Raw genomic sequence first — 20,495 nt, 5'->3', positions numbered from 1 at the left:
TTACATTTATCAGTATAAAAAGGTAAAGGTTCCCCTGCACATGTGTGCTAATCGTTTCCAACTCTAGGGGCCGGTGCTCATCTCCGTTTCAAAGCCGAAGAGCCAGCGCTTGTCCGAGGACATCTCCGTGGTCATGTGGCCGGCATGACTAGACGCCAAAGGTGCACAGAACGCTGTTACCTTCCCACCGGAGCGGTCCCTATTTTTCTACTTGCATTTTTACATGCTTTCGAACTGCTAGGTTGGCAGAAGCTGGGACGAGTAACAGGCGCTCACTCTGCTATGCGGCACTCGGGATTCGACCCGCCAAACTGCCCACCTTCTGATCGACAAGCTCAGCGTCCTAACCCACTGAGCCACTGCGTTGCTTCTCTTAGCTTTTTTATATGTATCTTATTTACTTTTACGTTCAACCTTTATAAACAAATCAATATTCAAATTTAAGTTTTAATAGTGATACTTCCAAGTTTTAAATGACCAAAGTTTTCTTTATCTCAGTTCATAACGAAATCTAATATTCAAAGTACACATCATGTCTATTTGAGTCTTATTCTATTTTAATCCTCACTAATAAGTCAAAACCTCAATTTTCTTCAGCCTTATGCTAGTTTTCTTCCAATCTTTTCGCCATCCTGTCCGATAGCTGTCAGGGTGGTGGAACATGGCAACTCATCAGGCCTAGTCCTGCCTCTTCCTTGGGGTCAAAGCTCCACAGAGCCACAGACAGATGTTTTTTTCCCCCCAATAAAGGAAAACATCTGTGGGAAAGGATTGAAATGGGGGGGGGTTGTCCTGGGTACACTTGGAGCACGGCTGTTTTCTTGCAGATGTTTCCATACCTGCCCTACACACCGTCCTCAACCTAAGGCCACAATTGAGCCCAACATATTTGTTGCTAAGTGAGACAGTTGTTAAATGAGTTCTGTTCCATTTTATGACCTTTCTCGCCAGAGTGGTTAAGTGGATTGCTGCAGCTGCCAAGGTAGCAACGTGGTTGTCCATGGGATCTGTCTCCCCCACTGACTTTGCTTGTCGGGAGGCCATGAAAGGGGATCACATGAACCCGGGACACGGCGACCATCACAGCCAAAGCACTTAAGACGTATACACTGCTTCGTAATGCTTTGCAGCCCTCTGGTTTACAGAGTCAGCATATTGGGTTTGCAGCCTGCTGGTTTACAGAGTCAGCCTATCTGCCTGCAACAAACTGATCCTCATTTTTACCAACCTCGAAAAGGACGGGAGGCTGAGTCAACCTTGAGCCGGTCAGGATTGAACTGCTGGCTGTGGACAGAGCCACCAGGGCTCTTCATAAAATACAAGTATGAATATGAGCCGGTTGCCAAGCAGTCTGAATTTTGATCACGTGACCGTGGGGAGGCTCCAAAAGGTGGCAAGTGTGGGAAATGGTCCTAAGTCACTTTTTTCCTGTCTCGCCATAACTTCAAACAGTCACTAAACAAACTTGTAAGTCAAGGACTACCGTAATTTGGGTGATGAGACATCTGCAAGAAAACAACCTTGCTTGGAAAGCACCTCAGATGTTTTCTGCTCCTTGATAACTGCCCTGTGACCCTCTTTAATCAGCCCCGGACACCCTGCGGCCAACCCCTTGCCAGAGACACGTGGGACCCCTACTTGTGTCATAGCCGTGGCTCATCGTGGAGATGAATTGATGGACTCCCACTCGCTGACTAGCCTGGATCACCTTCTCTTGACTTTGGTTTTCCAAACCGTAGGCAACGTTGGCATGCAAGGATCGAGCGAAGAGGGTGGGATTTTGGCTCACCAGCGCCACCTACCGGGAGGGGAAAATAACAGGGTGTTTGATTATTCCAAGCAGTTTGGAAGCAGGACCTCCAGATTCAGTCCCAATAATAATAATAATAATTAATAATAATAATAATAATAATAATAATAATAATAATAATAATAATAATAATAATAATAATGATGATGATGACGATGATGATGACAACAACAACAATAAAAGTTGGAAGGGACCTTGGAGGTCATCTAGTCCAACCCCTGCTCAGGCAGAAAACCCTATACCATTTTGGACAAATGGCTGTCCAGTCTTTTCTTAAAAACTTCCAGTGTTGGAGCATTCACCGCTTCTGGAGGCAGGTTGTTCCACTGGTTCATTGTTTTAACAGTCAGGCAGTTTCTCCTTAGTTCTAGGTTGCTTCTCTCCTTGACTAGCTTCCATCCATTGCTTCCTGTCCTGCCCTCAGGTGCTTTGGAGAATAGCTTGACTCCCTCTTCGTTGGGGCAACTTCGGAGATATTGGAACACTGCTATCATGACCTCCCTTGTCCTTCTCTTCATTAAAGTAGACATACACAATTCCAGCAACCGTTCCTTATATTTTTTAGCCTCCAGTCCCCTAATCATCTCTGTTGCTCTTCTCTGTACTCTTTCTAGAGTCTCGACATCTTTTTTACATCGTGGTGACCAAAACTGGATGAGGTATTCCAAGAGTGGCCTTACCAAGGCATTGTAAAGTGGTATTAATACCTCATGTGATCTTGATTCTATCCCTCTGTTAATGCAGCCTAGCACTCTGTTGGCTTTTTTGGCAGCTGCAGCACATTGCAACACAATCTTTTGTGTGTGTGTGTGTGTGTGTGTGTGTGTGTAGGTCTTGGCGTATTCAGGTCTTTTCCCGTGTAAGATTGATAGTGTCTTGGTGACGTTTCGACGAGCTCCCACTCGTCATCTTCAGGCTGGTGTCTTAAGCTAACAAAGAGAGAGAGAGAGCCTGTGGCCTAGGGGTTAAAACAACTGCTTAAGATGCAGGTTCGAATCTCAGAAGGGTATGGCTGACTGATGAGAACAAATAAGTTTGAAATGATCATATCTGTCTCCCTTTATTCTTTGTTAGCAAGCCAAAAAATTTTTTACACAAATATGAGCTGCCACTGCTGTGGCTACTGCCTGTAGATGGCCTTGGGTTAGGCTGAAACAGGAAATAAGATTTGTCCCGTGTTTGGGACTTAACAACTGCATTCTAAATACTTAACAAACATTTAACACATATCTCCCTTGCTTCTCAGCTAACAAAGAGAGAGCGAGAGCCTGTGGCCTAAGGGTTAAAACAACTGCTTAAGTTCAGTTGGCCCAGGTTCGAATCTCAGAAGGGTATGGCTGACTGATGAGAACAAATAAGTTTGAAATGATCATATCTGTCTCCCTTTATTCTTTGTTAGCAAGCCAAAAAACAAAATTTACACACACACACAAACACACACACACACACACACATAGAGAGCATGTGTATATTTGTGTTGTTATTTATGTGTACACTTTTGAGAGTAGGCAACAGTATTTCATTTTTAATGTGTGCCAGGGTGCCTACAGTGAAAAAACTCCCCACAATAAATGTTATTTTATCTAGTTTATGGGGATCCCAAACAAAGCAACACCCATTCCCCCAACTTTGGAAACTGTAATACAGGTAGTTCTCAAATTAGAAATATTTGTTTACTGACTGAAGTTACAACAGCACTGAAAAAAATGACTTATGGCTAATTTTCACACTTATGGCCACTGTGGTATTCCCCCCCCCCCATGGTCACGTGATCAAAATCCAGGTGCTTGACAACTTGCATGTATTATGACAGTTGCACTGTCCTGGGGTCATGTGATCATCATTTTTAACCTTCTCAGCCAGGTTCTGACAAGATAAGATAGGCAGCCTGCATACTGCATACTAGGCAGCTGTATTAACCTCTAGGCCACTGGCTCTCCTCCCCTTTTGTCAGCCAGACCAAGGTAATATATGTATAAGTTTTTTCCAGTCAGACCGTAAAACTGCTATATTGCACTTCTATTATTATGATTAGTATGCAGGCTGCCTAGGTTCGAATCCCACAAAGGGTATGGCTCTAGCTGATGAGAGCAAAGACGCTCGAAATAGCTATTCTAGTCTCCCATTTAACTCTTTAACTCTTTGTCAGCAAAAAGAAATTCGAATACACAATGTATTGCAGTAGCAACTTGAGCCCCGCTTAACGCTCCTAGGTTGGAGCTGCAAGGCAAAAGAAATCATAATAATAGAACTGCAATATAGCAAGTTCAAAAACCTAAAGGTGCATCGATCAAACCAATCTGAATGGAAAAAACTTACACACACACACACACACACGTACACACACACACAAACACACACAAACACACACACTGTGTTTCCCTGAGTCTGAGTCTTAGATTCATTTTTGCTCCACAAGATGCGTTAGGGCTTATTTTGCGGTTAGGGCTTATATTCTGGAAAATATAGTACTAAATGCCTCGGTCTGGCTGACTATCTTAACTGGGGCTTATTTTGGGGAGGGCTTCGATTATGAGCGCTAGGGATTTTCCAGTTGGGCCTTATTTTCAAGGACGCACGGTATATACCTACCCAAAGCAAAGGCAATGGGGGGAGCCCACTTTACTTAACGACTGCATGATTCACTTAGCGATGGCGGCAAAAAAAGGTCGTAAAATGGAGCGCCAACTGCCTAGCTTAGTGGCAAAAATGCTGGGCTCAGTTGGGGTCATAAGAACAAGGACCAGCTGTCTAGGCCACTTGTCTTTACTAGATCGCATCCCTTACCTTTTGATGCAGGAAGTGATGCTCGTATTCGCTCAGCTCTTTTTTGTCCAGAAACACCTGCCCTTGCTTGGGCTCGTAAAATCTCTGGAGCAAGGCCACCACCGTGCTCTTCCCGCACCCGGAAGGACCCACCAAGGCAGTCACAGTACCATGACGCAGTTCTAGAGACACTCCCTGGAAGAAGAGAACACCGAGTATCAATTCTATCCAACTATCTGTTGCTTCTTGTCCTGCCTTCAGGGGCTTTGGAGAATACCTTGACTCCCTCTTCTTTGTGGCAGCCCCCGAGATATTGGAACACTGCTATCATGTCTCCCTTTGTCCTTCTCTTCATTAAACTAGACATACCCAATTCCAGCAACTGTTCCTTATATGATTTAGCCTCCAGTCCCCTAATCCAGGGCTTTTCAACCTTTTCACCCATTGTACCATTTTTATGATATGGCAACATCCGAGTACCACCAGTTGCCGAGCAAGGTGTCAAAAACTTGATGAACAAAAAAAGAAGGAAAAAGTAATGAACTACAGGTAGTCTTCGACTTACAACAGTTCGCTTAGTAACTGTTTGAAATTACAATGGCACTGAAAAAAGTGCCCCCCAAGCCACAGTCGAGCAAGACACCTGCCTGCCCACCCGGCGGCACTCTTCCTGCTGTCCGAGGTTTTCCTTGTTGTGAGCATTTCTGTTGAGTATTGGCAGTGGGGGGTGGGGTGGGAGGTGTTTGGTTTTTATTCCCCCCCCCGTTTGCTGGGTGGTTGCAGCAAGTTTGGGTCACTTCACATGACCCTGGGACACTGTGACCATCATAAATATGAATCAGTTGCCAAGTATCTGAATGTAAATCACAAGACCCTGGAGGTGCTGCAACGTTCCAGCTGATTGGCGCTTCTTCTGGTCTCAGAAGCGCCAGGATCCTGGCGCTTCCGCTGAGCCTTGACAGCCCCAAAGAAGCGCTGATCCTGGTGCTTCCACTGAGCCCTGACAGCCCTGTAGCTCCAGCCGTCTTTCACTCAGCTCATTCCCCTCCCCCGCTACCATTTTTCTAGGATGGTCGCGTACCACCTGCCAGGTGCCAATGTACCACAGGTGGTACCCGTACCACTGGTTGAAAAGCCCTGGACTAATCATCTTTGTTGCTCTTCTCTGTACTCTTTCCAGAGTCTCAACATCTTTTTTACATTGTGGCGACCAAAACTGGATGTAGTATTCCAAGTGTGGCCTTACCAAGGCATTGTAAAGTGGTATTAATACTTCACTTATTCATTCTGCAGTTTTGGTTTCACCGTTGGCCGGGATGGGATGGGACGGTACTGCAGCAAGCTCACGGTAGGGCCCCATCGTCGAACAGTTCTCCTCACCTTTGCTGGGCTGCCTATTGGCTTATTTCTTCCTCTGAGCAGAAACTATTAACAAGGAGAGGACTAAAATCTCTTCCTCCTCCCCCTTTGCTTCCTAAGTTACTTTTCGGCCTTGATATGTATTGCTGGATGCTCTCTCCTTTGGCCAGCACTGACAACGGCGTCAATTGGCTAGCATCTGAACATGGAGATGAGTAAGACTACAAAATGGCCTTGGGTTCCCAGATTGGGCATGGAGCATCTCTGACCATTGAAACTGAATTAAATCCCATTAAGCCAAGTTAGACCTAAGGCTGCCTTGGCTGACCTCAAAAAGCTAATCTAGGTTGGGTCTGGCCAATACCTGGACGGGAGACCACTAGGAAATCCAAGGGCTGTAGGCTAGACTGGAATGTTGACAAAGCATCCCACATTGTTGCCAAGATAACAATACAAATGCATCTTTAAAATCACTGTGAGTTGTCTTGAAGGAAGCTTTATTTTTTTTTACAGACCTTACAGGTTTCCATACAGGTTTCACCGACTATCCTGGAGAGAAATAATGGGAGTTTCACCTCCTGACCTCAGCTACATTTTGATTTTTCTGGCTGCATTCACACAACACACTTGACCAAGTCAATGTATGACCCACAAGACGAAAACCTTGGGTTACCTTTAAACCTGGCTTAGTAAGTTGTGTGAATTCAACCCATTTGACTAGTTTGTAAATTCATCTTGTCCTCCAGAAGTTGTGGGGGCTCCATCAATGATTTTTAAGAAGAGATTGGACAACCATTAGTTTGAAATGGTTTAGGGCAGGGGTAGGCAACTTTCCCTGGACTGCAAGGCAATCAAACCGGTCAGTCCTAGAGGAGATCAACCCTGACTGCTCTTTAGAATGCGATATCCTGAAGTTGAAACTCAAAATACTTTGGTCACCTAGTGAGAAGGAAGGACTCACTGGAGAAGAGCCTAATGCTGGGGAAGGTTGAGGGCAAGAGAAGAAGGGGACGACAGAGAATGAGGTGGCTGGATGGAGTCACTGAAGCAGTAGGTGTGAGCTTAAATGGACTCCAGAAGATGGTAGAGGACAGGAAGGCCTGGAGAAATGTTGTCCATGGGGTCACGATGGGTCGGACACGACTTTGCAACTAACAACAACAACAGGCAACCTTGGCTCTTTTATGACTCGTGGACTTGAATTCCTCAGGAATTCTGGGAGTTGAAGTCCACGAGTCATAAAAGAGCCAAGGTTGCCTACCCCTGGTATAGGATCTCCTGCTTGAGCAGGGGGTTGGACTAGAAGACCTCCACGGCCTGTTCCAGTTCTGTTATTCTGTTAAGAATTGGCCTAACCCAGATTATCAGGGTTATTCAGTAACAAGAGTTAAGTGATCACAGGATGGTAGGGACTTGATCTTAGGTAGTTCTCTTCATATCCATTCTTGGTCCCACACCCAAGGTATTGTGATTCCCTTCTCAGAATCCAGTCCCCATCACCAACCTTCAGCACTGGAGAGTTGCCATTGTTAGGGTAGGAGAACCAAACATTTTCGAGCTTCATGTCTCCTTTTAAATTGGCGGGCGCCAAAGTTCCTGAGGGCTTGATTTGGGGTGTCCGGTCCATATATTCAAAAGCCTTTTCTGATGAACCTACGGCTTTTTGCAAAGAGGGGTAAGAAGAAACGAGGACCTAGGAGACACAGGAAACAAGCGTGGTGAGATGAGGGACACATTTTGAGGGGGGGTGTCTTCACACCTTTCTGGGCTTCCAGGCCGAGGCTGAGTTTCTTCCCCCAGTGCTGGGCCAGTCACAAAACTTACCCGCATCACTGTGGAAAGCTCACCCTCCTGTAGGACAAAGGTGACAAGAGCACCACCACTCAGCTTCCCTTGAGTGACCAGGTGTCCTCCGTAATAGAGAATCCCCACTTTGAGGATCAGTTGTAAGATCTGGAGGAGAAAAAAAATTGGGGATTAGCATGGAACTCCTTGGGGTGCTCTGAGCTGGGTTGTTTTCCTGCAGACGTCTCATTACCCAACTAGGTGGCATCATCAGTACTAGAAGGGAGTGGGGTGTGCAGAGAGGAGGGGGAGAAGGAGGTGGTGGAGGAGGAGGTAGTGGAGGAGGAAGACTGTGGGGTCCTTGGTGCTCTCTGAGCTGGCTTGTTTTCTTGCAGACGTTTCATTAGCCAAACCAGGTGACATCATCAGTACTAGCACTGAACACTAGAACTGATGATGTTACTCAGTTGGGCAACGAAACATCTGCAAGAAAACAACCCAGCTCAGAGAGCACCAGGGACCCCTCATTTCAACCTGAGCTACAAATATTCTCCTTTATTAGTGTGAAACTCTCTCCTACGTCCTCAGGGAAGCAAATGCATGTCAGCATGCTGCCTGCTTCCATTATCTACCCAGGCTCCTACAGTTGTAAGATTTTTTTGTGTATTTGAATCAGTCTTAATTCCTGGCAACTAACAAGCTCCAGATGTCTTCTTTGCCATTGCCTGCTTCTTCTCTGTGCTGAGAGAGACGGCCTGGCCCAACTGTGGCTTCAGGCAGGACTAACACTCACAGTTTCCTAATTTTTCTACCCCAGTATCTTAATCCCCTATACCAGAAGTCTCCAACCTTGGCAACTTTTAAGACTTGTGGACTTCAACTCCCAGAATTCCTCAGCTAGCCATGTTGGCTGAGGAATTCTGGGTGATAAAGTCCACAAGTCTTAAAGCTACCAGGTTTGGGGACCCCTGCCCTACATCAGAGACAGTGCCAGAGATTTTAGCATAGCTCGGTGTTGTTATTCAGTGTCAGCCTGTGCTCCTAGCAGCTGAGTCCGAGGAATCTGAGGGGGAGGAGGAATTTGGAGAGACTTCCGTGTCGGAGGGAGGCTCTGATGCACTGCAAGACTCTCAGCCTGGCCCCTCAAGTCGTGTTCCTCATGAGGCTCAGCTGTGTGAGGAGGAGGTGTTGGATTCAGAGGAGTCACAGCTGAATCTGTTCAGAGATGCTAGAAGCAGAAGGCAATCCAGCAGACCAGAGTAGAGAAAATCAATGAGGCAACTCAGTGCAAAGAGGAGAAGGCATTGAGAAGCCACGCCTTGGGACAGATAATAAAAGGGGAAGGTGTGGGTGGTGCTGGTTGCTGAAGGAAACCATTCATGGACATTCAAAGAGAACCCTGGTGTGTTCTTGCTAATCTGTTTGACTCTTGTTTGTTGTTTGACTCTTTTTTGATGTTTTGAATCATTTATTGAAGAAAATATTCTGCTGCTTTTTTTGTTTGAAAGACTTTATCATTTTGGAACTGTAAATAAATTTGGTTTGGGTTTTTTCCAGCCTATTGATATGTCAAAAGAAAAAAGGGGTTGTCCCTGTCATATAAACAGGGCCGGTCATAGGTTGGAACAGAACACCCGGTAGGTTTAAGAGGGAAAGTAAAAATAAAAATAAATAAAGTAAGTGCCTTAATTAAATCCTCTCTCTGTCTCTCTCTCTCTGTCTCTCACACACACACACACACACATACAGAGGTAGATAGATGATAGATAGATGATAGAAAGAGAGGTAGATAGATAGATATAGATTATACATAGATACTTCAATAGAGAGAGAAAGAGAGACAGACAGACAGATATAGGTAGATAGATGATAGATATAGATGATAGATAGATAAATGGATGGTAGATCTAAATCTAAATCTAAATCTAAATCTAAATCTATCCAAAATACTCAGCCCCACTCGCTCTGGAGGCACAAATCTCCCACGTGTCACACAAAATCTGGCATCATCCTTTGGGTGACCGAAGTTGTGCAACCCGCGCCACCTCACCCTCCAAGGAGCCCCAAGCGTTGCTCCCAGCCTCTCCACCCAGGTCTGCATCTTTACCTCAGGAACCCCTAGGGAGACAGCGTAGGCCAAGGCCTCCTTCTTGTTGAGCCTGTAGGTCTCTTGCAACTTCTTTTCGTAGCGGTCAGCCGCTCCGTCCTCGTTGGCAAAGCTGCGAACGGTGGAGATGGCCTGGAAGGTCTCCATTGCAACTTCGTTAGCCTTGGCTAAGGATTCCTGGACCTGCGTGGCCAAACTCTGGAAGGAGAGAGAAATAGAGAAAAGAGAAAGAGGAAAGATAACAAAGTATGTCCAAAATGGATTAGGTTAAAGGTGCTCAATGTGAACCTCCAAACTTTGTAATCAACTCTATTGAAACTTTGGAAGTGAGTAAATGGGAAAATTAATGAAACTATCCCAAAGATGCTTTTTCCAGGAGGCAACTGGACTTTCTTGTTCTTCTTTGAAGACGTTTTGCTTCTCATTCCATGAAGCTTCTTCAATTCTGACTGGTTGGTGGGGAATGAAAGGATTTATACTCCTTGCAGACAGCCATTCTTTCGCATTCTTTCAGTGAGTTAAGTTACCTGGAGGCTTCTCCGTGTCTCCAGGGTCACCTGAGTAGTGCAAATGGGTGTGGAGCCTTCTTGGAACTGTTGAAAGGGCTGTGTTGTAGACTGGAGATAGATGACGTCGTATCCCTCCCCCTCTGTTGAGAGAGGGCTGTTCAGTTTTGACAAAGATGGCCTCTTTGACCCCTCTTTCATGGGTCTTTGAAAGAGGCCATCTTTGTCAAAACTGGACAGCCCTCTCTCAACAGAGGAGGAGGCATCCGACAAACTACAGCCCCAAACCCACTTATACATCTTCGGGTGCCGGGTGGATGTGGCCCATTGGGTGGGTGTGGCACATTGGGTGGGTGTGGCTGCGGTGGTAATGGCAAACTCAGTGGGACTAAAAAATTCAATGAATCAATTCCAACTTTGTGAGATCTTTTTTTTCCCCGTGAGAAGTTGAAATTAATTGATTGATTGAACTTTTTTGGGTTTTTTGCACACAGCAGTGGAGGCCTAAAGCAAAAAGGTTTTATAAAACCCAGCTGAAGGCCTAGGACTGGAGTGACAGCACACATGCCCACAGAGAGACTTCTGCGTGCCACCTGTGGCACGCATGCCATAGGTTCCCCACCACGGGACTAGCCAAACCCAAGTTCCGCAGCCGTCCTTCGTATGTTTTAGTCTCTAGGCCTTGGATCATCTTAGTTGCTTTTCTCTGAATTTTTTTCAAAGTCTCAACATCTGTTTTGTGACATGGTGACCAAAATTGGCTGCAGTATTCCAGTTGTGGCCTTACTAGGGTTTTAATAGAAATAAACAGTATTTCTACCGCCCTCCTCAGCAGCCTCTGGGGAACTGGCCCATGGGCCTCTCCCCCACAGCACCCCTTGAGTGAGGCTGGAAGGGACCTTTGAATCACCCCACCCTTTGGTCACCTGGTAGAAGTCCCCCGTGAGTTTCGGCAACAGCAGGATGAAGAGCAGGGCCATAGTGGCAAATAAGGTCAAAGGCACAGAGATCCACAGCATCATGGCGTAGTAGCAGACGCCTCGGAGCAGGTACCACATCAAAAGGCTGAGATCTTGCGAGAGGGCTTCGCTCATGGTATCGATGCCGGACGAGATGTGGGAAGTGATGTCACCTGAGACGCCAAGAAGAACAAGCCCATCGGAAAAGCTGTCAGTTGGGGAAGGCCCGCACGAGCTGCGGCCTTTGCCTCTCCTGTTCGTTTTGGTGCCCATCTGTGGGACTGACTGCCCCATCCCTTCTTCCTTCCTTCCTTCCTTCCTTCCTTCCTTCCTTCCTTCCTTCCTTCCTTCCTTCCTCTTTCTTTCTCTCTCTCTCTCTGTGCCTCCCCGTCTCTCTCTCTCCTTCTCTTTTTCTTGCAAATGCTCAGACTTTAATTGATCAGGTAGTGGGAGCAGTTTAAAACCTATACAGTTCTCTCTGTAGTAGAAGGGGAAGTAGTACTTTTTCCCTAAGACAATTCCCCTTCGTGCAAAATCTGTGTAATATTGGGCATCCTTTTTTAAAGGATTTTTTAAAATATACATTTTACTATTACAACTTAAAAAAGAAGAGAAAAACTTATACAAACTAATAAAGGAGAAAAAAGAAAAGGAAAGCAAGGGGAGAGCAAAAAGGGAAAGGAAAGAAAAAAAAAGTTTAAAAACGGAAAAAAGGAAAAAAAAAGGATACCAAGCAGCTTCTGATATTCTTCAAAGCGGTTACATGTACAAAGTCCTTTTCTTTCAAATTGCTTTCGAAAAGAGATTTATGCCCTGACTCACAGCTAGAGCAGGTGAATTGTATTATAACGCACAGTATCTTTAAATTATTTACCGAAGTGTTATAGGTGATAGCATTTTTATTCCTGTATTTTTGGCTTGCAGCCTTGAGTGAAAGTTGGATCAGAAAGGCAGCTTCTAAGTAGAGAAACAACGAAGGGAACTGCGGATTCTCTACCTGTTCGATTAGCGCTGAAGAAGCCGATCTCCTGGCGCAGGACGGACCTGAAGACGGAGCCCTGGAAACGGGTGTGAAATCGGTTCATAACCGTATTGTACAGGAAGTCGCAGAGAAACTCTGTTGTAGCACTGAGAGGAATAAAAAAAAATCCATATCCATCATGACTCCATCTTTAGCTCTCTCCATTTTTTTTCTTCTACCTGCCTCATTTTCACCTCTTTCCCCCCTTATATGGGTTAGGGTTGGGGTTTTAAATATGTTTTAATTATTGTTTTAACCTTGGGCATTTATTTAATCGTTTTTAACTTTCGTATCCTGTTTTGTATTTATTGCCCTGTACACCGCCCTGAGTCCTTCGGGAGAAGGGCGGTATAAAAATATAATAAATAAATAAATAAATAAATATATCTCCCCTCCCCATTACCCATTTTATCCCCTGCTGTAGTCAAGAGACGGACAGCCTTGGTTTGCCTTTTTTTTTCTTTTGGCAATCCCAGGGTCGCCGTTTTGCAAAATTTTGCAAAATTCAAAATTCATCACAGAGATCATTACCTCAGGATACATGTTCTTTTACCTGTCACGGTTTTTATTGGTCCATCAAAATATAAAATACAAAGAGAAATTCAAAAAGAATAATAGAAAACTAGGAGGAGGGCGAGGAAGAGCAAGGGAAAAAAAATGGTGTAGACAAGAAAAAGACACCAACTTCCGGCTCTCTTTAGCACAGCAGAAGATAAGCAACGTTACAACCGCAACTTTTTTATTTTTATACAACAGCACGTACAAGCCATTTCTATAAAAATAAAGGTAAAGGTAAAGGTTCCCCCGCACATGCGTGCTAGTCGTTTCTGACTCCAGGGGCTGGGGCTCATCTCCGTTTCAAAGCCGAAGAGCCAGCGCTTGTCCGAGGACGTCTCCGTGGTCATGTGGCCGGCATGACTAGACGCCAAAGGCGCACGGAACACTGTTACCTTCCCACCGTAGTGGTCCCTATTTTTCTACTTGCATTTTTACGTGCTTTCGAACTGCTAGGTTGGCAGAAGCTTGGACGAGTAACAGGCGCTCACTCTGCTACGCGGCACTCAGGATTCGACCCGCCAAACTGCCGACCTTCTGATCGACAAGCTCAGCACCCTAACCCACTGAGCCACCGTGTCCCTTCTATAAAAATAATCCTAGCTAATTAGGAAAAACAAAATCAAAGTTGCATATATATATATTTTTAATTCCAAGCACAAAATCCGGAAGCAATGAGAACATTTCCAAATGTATTCGTTTGTGATCCAACTTTTCCCTGCTATTGTGACTAAAATGCATTGCAAAATTTGCTAATTTCCAACCATACTGCAGATTGATTCGTGCAGTGGTTAGAAATAGGCAGAAATAGTTTGGTGCAAATTTGCATTGGGAAAAAACCCCCAAACCCCATCATACCTGGCCAGAGTGAAAAAAGTCATCATGTACAGAGCATCCATGAAGGCCGAGGCTCCTTTCTTGCTTATGAGCAAGTCCGTCACTTGCCCAGTATAATATGGAATTGCCATCTCCCCTGAAAGACAGAGATTGAGAGAGATTGAGTGATTGTGTGTAGGTGTGTGTGTGAGAGAAAGAGAGAGAGGAGAGAAGAGACAGAGGAGAGGAGAGGAGAGAGAGAGAGAGAGAAAGAGAGAGAGAGAGAGAAAGAAGAGAGAAGAGAGAGAGAAGAGAGTAGCTAATTTTTTGTTGCCCAGGCCCAGAATGGACTTCTGGAAACGGCATCCAGACAGGGAACCAGCTGTTCACATATTTGAATCCCACCACTAAACACAGGAAGTCCTTGACTTATGACCGCAATGAAGCCCAACATTCCCATTGCAAGCGTCATAAATATGAGTCAGTTGCCAAGAATCGGAATTTTGATCACGTGACACTGGGGAACGGTGCAACGGTCATAAGTGTCCAAAATGGTAGTAAATCATTTTTTTTCAGTGCCGTTGTAACTTTGAGCGGTCACTAAATGAATTCTCATAAGCTGAGGACTACCGGTATTTGTAAAGGACCATGAAAGCTGCAGTTGGGTGAAGAAAGGAGAAGAGAATTGCAAGCAAGTACATTTTTCCTAGCAGGCCTTCTCATCAACATGAGCAGCCAAGTTAAATGTCTATGGTATATAGGGTGCCTGAGCAGGGGGTTGGACTAGATGACCTCCAAGGTCCCTTCCAACTTTTGTTGTTGTTGTTGTTGTTATATTATATTATTATTATTATTATTATTATTATTATTATTATTATTATCATCATCATCATCATCATCATCATCATCATCATCATCATCAAATCTGCCAGGTCATGGTTGTCCCAAAGGTGCTTTTTTCTTGTTTTTCCTTGATGATCTTTTGTTTGAAGACTTTTCGACATTTAGCTGTGCACTTTGGGACGAGTCTCCTTTGAACGGTGCAGGAATATGAATGGATTTCCAGAAAACACTGCAGACTACAGAAACCATTTGCGTTTCATTTTGAGATCCAGACAACACAGACGCATCCCCAACAGCCTGTGCCCAGTCTTCAAAAGGGAAGGGACCCAGGGCAGAAAACATCCTCCAGCCAAGAATATTTGTACTATTCAGGTGACCCTGAGAACATAGATAAACCTCCAAGTGGCCTCAATGGCTCTCTAAAAGAAGGCAAAAGACCGGCTGTCTGCAAGGAGTATAAATCCTTCCGTTTCCCACCATCCAGTCAAGAGCTGAAGAAGCTTCTTGGATGAGAAGCGAAATGTCTTCAAAGAAAAAAAACAAAAAAGTCCAGTTGCCTCCTGAAAAAAAGCACCTTTTTGGGAGCAGCCAAGTTATATATATTTTTTTTTAAAAAGGAAAAATTCTGTGGGCCTCTCACAGTTTCAGGCTTTCCTTTATTAAAGCAAGGGGTAATTTTTCAGAAACCTTGTCCCCGATTTAAGAGTCCTGTTCAATGTATTCCTTTATTTATTTAATGTATTCCTATTCCGCAGCAATCCAAAAGATTCTTGGTTCCCTTAAACAAAATAAACAACCCACACAGTATATATATAAAAAAACACAGCAATCCTGAATAAAGACAATATTAAGCAAAGACTAAGGAATGAATTGTGTGGGCGTCTGAAAACAACTACACTCTGGCTTTCGGTGTTGTGCAGTGGCAGGGTCAAAAGTAACAGGCTGCTTTAATTAATAGCAAAATTCTGCTGGCTTCATCCACATTATGAGTTTCAAAGCATTTTAAAAATACTTTTTGAAATGTGCACCAGGTAAGTAAATTCCTACCGTCTTGGTATGGATACTTGGAAATTTTTACTGCTATTTTTATTAATTTATTTTGCTCAAACTAAAATCACATTTCCTTTCTTTTTCCCAAGCAGAAATAAATCCAGGAAAAAATCCCATTTCCCCCCCCCCTACGGATGCTTTCAATTGTTACTTTGAAAGAATTTTTTTTTTAAAAAAAATTGGAGGCCCTATCTAGACATCCAAAATCACATTCCCAAAACTCCGGTTGTATTTATAAAAAGGAAATCAGAAATAGCTCAACTCTTGTGCAAACCGTTCAGGAGTAATGTGATATAGGAAAAATGCCTGCAATTAGAGGACATCTGTCAATTTTTGAATTGACAAATTCAGAGGAGGTGGGGGAGTGACAGAAAAATTAAAACAAAGATGCTGGGACGGCAGCTGAAAGAAAGCGGAGAAGAGAGAAGCTCTGAAGTAGGAAAGTTCCTGTAGGAAAGTTCTTTTGCTTTACAAAACCCTGATTATTCTTTACAAAGTCCTCGTTTTCCGCGAGAGCCATTTTAGCAAATTGCCTTTGCTGTTCCAAAGTTTCTGCCTCCGTTTCAACCATCCGTGCCTTGGAATGTGGAAACGAGGCCTGTCTGTGCAAGCATGCCACAGCTCTTTTCCTGAGCCTAATTTCGGTTGAGAATGAGGTCAGAAATAGCAAAGGGCACACAACACTGCAAGTCAACAGACAGCCGCCGTTAGAAGCGTCCTTGAATGATTTCTGCAATGTGTTAGAATTTTCCTGGAAACTTTGAACACCAGATTTTGTTATGAAGTGAGACAAAGAAAGCTTTGGTTATTTTAAAATTTTGAAGTATAAACATTAAAACTTAAATTTGAATATTGATTTGTTTGTAAAGGTTAAATGTAAAGCTAATTAAGATATACTTAAGCTAAAAATATATTGATAAACGTAATAAACATGTTTTTACTTAGCTGGCATAATAAAAACTGCATTAGCTTAAACACGAGATAATAGATATTAAGAGAAAAAGAGAGGAAGTATTTGACGCTGAAGCAAGAGAAAATTTGGTTACTAAATTCAAGATGTTTGGAAATTAATAGGAAATAAGAATGCTACATCGTATTATTAATTAGTTGATGTAAGATGGTGAGAAATATATGTTCAAATAGATATGTATTCTGAATATTAGACTGTGATGTATTGCGATAATGGGAGTTTTGGTTACTTAAAACCTGGAAACTACCGTATTTTCCGGCGTATAAGACAAAAAACCTTGAAAAACTTCTTAAAAGTAGGGGGTCGTCTTATACGCCGGAAAATACCGTAGAAATATTAAATGTTAAGTTAAATATTAATGGGAAATTAAAAACTGGGGAAAATAATTAGGACATTGATTGTCTATAAAGTGAATGTTAAAATAATAATTATTGATAAATGTAAGAATGTCATTTGTATCTAATTGAATTAATAAGAATGGTATTAGTTTAAATAGGAGACAGTAAATACAAAGGGGAAAAGAGAGGAAAAATGTAATGTAACAGCTTGAGATTTGCACTAAAGATACTTGCATGTCGTGGTATTATCGATTAACCCAGCCGCCATGCGGCTTTTCAAATACTTAAATGTAAAATTAGAAAACCAATAAAAGTTTTTTTTCTAAAAAAGAATTTTCGGTTTTGCTACGCCTAAAAAACACCATTTCCCCCATTCGACGCAACGAAAGCTGTCTTTTCAATACCACATTTCAAGTTTCTGCATACACAGGTGGTTCCTTGAATTGCAAGGGTTCATTTAGTGACCATTCAAATTTACAACAGCCCTAAAAAAAACCACCCTGACTTTCGAACCATTTTTCAGTTACAGCTTTTACAGCATCCCCAACGGTCCTGCTTGATCCCCTTTTGCAACTTTCTGACCAGCAAAGTGAATGGGGAAACCAGATTCACTTCAACAAAATCGGGTTTCTAACTTAACAACTGCAGCAATTCATGTAACAACTGTGCAAAAAATGTCGTAAAAGGAGGCAAAACTCACTTCACAAATGTCTCACTTAACAACAGAAACTTTGGACTCGATTGTGGTCGTAAGTCAAGGACTACCTTTAGGTGCAGGAATGCATGTAAAATGTGGTTTTAAAAAAATAAAAAAATGATCACACCATCGCGGCGTGTTTTTGTTCCAACGTGTAAAAAGAGAAAAACGATTTTCTATTATCTTTATCTTAACTTTGCCCGACTGTAGAAACCAGTTCTGCAGCCACAACTCTCTCTGGCTGTTTTTACTGGGTTTTGGATTAAAGTCCTCCATAAAATAAAAACGAAAAAACAGCTATGGATTCTGGGAACAGTTGCCTCCATAAGTTCGGAAATCCCCATGTAGGATAAGCAAAGAGGAGAGGAAGAATTAAATACTAAACTTACCGCTAAAATTGAGCCAGGAATTTGGGTCACAAGCTATGATTGTTAGATGGGTCTCGTGATGACCTCTCGTGATGATTTAGCCAATGTTAGTGCTTAGTCAATCTTTTGTGATGATTTATTAAGTGAATTATGTGGTTATTAAATGAACTGTGTGGTTGTATAAATCTAGCATAGATAATGGGAGTTTTTCCCCCAAAAAACATGTAGCAAATGGCAAACATGTGACTATGGGATGCTGCAACCAGTTGGACCCGTATTGCCCTGAAAATAAGTCCGGGTCTTATATTAATTTTTGCTCCAAAGGACGCATTAGGGCTTATTTCCTGGTTAAGGTTTATATTCAGGGAAATACGGTACTAAATGCATACATCTGGCTGACAATCTTAACCGGGGTTTATTTTTGGGGTGGGGCTTGTGTTACGAGCATCCTGAAAAAATCATGCTAGGGCTTATTTTCTGGTTGGGTCATTTTAAGAAGAGATTGGGCCACCATTTGTCTGAAATGGCACAGGGCATGGGTGTCAAACTCGCCGCATCATGTGATGTGTCGCGAAATATCGTTGAGGTTTTTTTTTTGCATTGTTGGAGCTGGGGTGGGCGTGGCCTATGTATGATGAAACCGGCCTGCGGGGCGGCAGTTTGACACCCCTGGTATAGGGTGTCCTGCTTAAGCAGGGGTTTGGACTAGATACGGTGCCCCCCCTAACCTTTTGGGCAGCAGCAACCTGTTGGTGGAAAGAGGTTTTCCTGCAGACCAGGAAGGAGCGTGGTTTTGTGTGCTGCTTGCATCCTGCTCATGGGGCTTCACTTGTTTGTGTGGACCAGTTTCTGGAATCCCGTAGCCCGGTACTGGTGCATGAACCTGGGGTTGGGGATGCCTGGATTAGAAGATGTCCAAGGTCTCTTCCAACTCTGTTATTGTCTAGTTGTTAAGCAAAACCTAAAAGTAACATTGCATTGTCACAACGGAAGTAGGTGCATGATGACATCACCTCCATGAGTGAAATGGGTGGGGCTTGGGCTGCAATGAAGCATCAATGTTTTTCTCATTTCGATGAGATATTTCTGCCGAGAACCAGGGCGATAATTTTTGTACGCTAGCTACTTCCGAGTGGGACTGTAGAATTTTGCTGTTTCTTTTCTCTCCCAAATCCCACCTCTAAATGTTATTTACTTATTTATGAAGCCATGTTTATCTGGCTGCTCAGGTCCCTAGGCCGGGGGTCCCCAACCCCCAGTCCGTGGACTGGTACTGGGCCGCGGCATGCCTGAAAGTGGGCCGACACAAACAATCAAAGCCCCATCCGCAGGATGCAGGCAGCACACGAAATCACACCCCCTCCGGTCCATGGACAAATCTCTCTCCACGTAACTGGTCCCTGGTGTCCAAAAGGATGGGGACCTCTGCCCTACGCAATCAAGATAAAAACGAAAGAAATTCAAAATCCATTATAGTACAGGAGAAAAAAAAATCAAGACAAGGGCCTAAAAAGCCACAATAACAATAGGACACCTCTACCTTCACCTCAGGCTCCATTAACTCTCTGCCCCCCCCCCTTTTTTTTTTGAAAGAAGCCATTTCAATTTTGGACATTCTTAAATATCAACAGAAGGAGCTTTTTAGATTGCTCGGTTACAACAGAACGGTTTAAAAGATGGAAAATTCAAGTTGAACACCTTCATAATTGGATAGAACCCCTTGGGGAGTTGCCTAGAGGCTCAGAGGAGGATTTGGAGAGTTTTAAATAGATGAAGCACTAACATTGGCTAAATGTTAAAATGAGGGTTTTATCCTGGGGGCAAAGATATTTACTGTGAATGTGCCCCTTATTAAAACAACTATCTTATCTTGTAGAGTGGCCCCCCCGGGACCGACATGCACACTGAAAGAAGACTTGCTGGTTGGAAATCTCCCTGGGATCAATGTACGGAACCTTGGCTCTTTTATGATTTGTGGACTTCAATTCCCAGAATTCCTTGTGGACTTCATTTCCCAGCATGGCTGGCTCAGGAATTCTGGGAGTTGAAGTCCACAAGTCAGAAAAGAGTCAAGCTCTACCCCTGGGCTAGAGCTATATCAGGGGTAGGCAACCTTGGCTCTTTTATGTCTCGTAGACTTCAACTCCCAGAATTCCTGAGCCAGCATGGCTCAGCATGGAAACCTCTCCCTTTCTCCTCAGCATGGCTGGCTCAGGAATTCTGGGAGTTGAAGTCCATGAGTCATAAGAGAGCCAAGGTTGCCTGCCCCTGAGCTATATCAATCTATGTTGTTATTAAGTTGAAAAAATCTTTTTTAAATTTAAATTAATAATTTCCCCCTTTCTAGTTCCTGCATGTCTGACACAGGATGAGATGAGAAACAGAAAAAAGGCATCTATGTGTATTAGGACACCTGCTTCTTTATTTTTTATTTTTTTGAAAAACAAAATATAACTCTCCCAAATGCAGCCATATAACAGAAGACTGGTTGGAATCAATTTAGAGTAGAATTTTTGGGTTGGTTCTGTGTGTGTGTGTGTGTGTG

General features: G+C 43.5%; 1 protein-coding gene across 2 annotated transcripts in view; it reads right to left on the bottom strand.

Moving 5' to 3' along the window:
* Positions 1–20,495, bottom strand: part of TAP1 (transporter 1, ATP binding cassette subfamily B member) — a 28,158-nt gene that overhangs the window by 6,151 nt on the left and 1,512 nt on the right. The window contains exons 2-9 of one of the 2 annotated variants that reach the window (XM_081316023.1): positions 13,727–13,841; positions 12,290–12,420; positions 11,260–11,465; positions 9,828–10,025; positions 7,760–7,888; positions 7,440–7,628; positions 4,598–4,771; positions 1,639–1,798 (exon numbers count right to left, since the gene is read on the bottom strand). In XM_081316023.1, coding sequence (XP_081172149.1) covers positions 1,639–1,798; positions 4,598–4,771; positions 7,440–7,628; positions 7,760–7,888; positions 9,828–10,025; positions 11,260–11,465; positions 12,290–12,420; positions 13,727–13,841 — 1,302 coding nt within the window. Of the gene's footprint in view, positions 1–1,638; positions 1,799–4,597; positions 4,772–7,439; positions 7,629–7,759; positions 7,889–9,827; positions 10,026–11,259; positions 12,141–12,289; positions 12,421–13,726; positions 13,842–20,495 lie in introns of those variants that run through there. The other variant, XM_081316022.1, reaches the window with a different exon arrangement.

This window comes from Vipera berus (assembly GCF_964194415.1).
Source record: "Vipera berus genome assembly, chromosome: 2".
NCBI classification, from domain to species: Eukaryota; Metazoa; Chordata; class Lepidosauria; order Squamata; family Viperidae; genus Vipera; species Vipera berus.
Note: the sequence above shows the minus strand (reverse complement) of the source record. Positions and strands in the feature narration are given on the sequence as shown.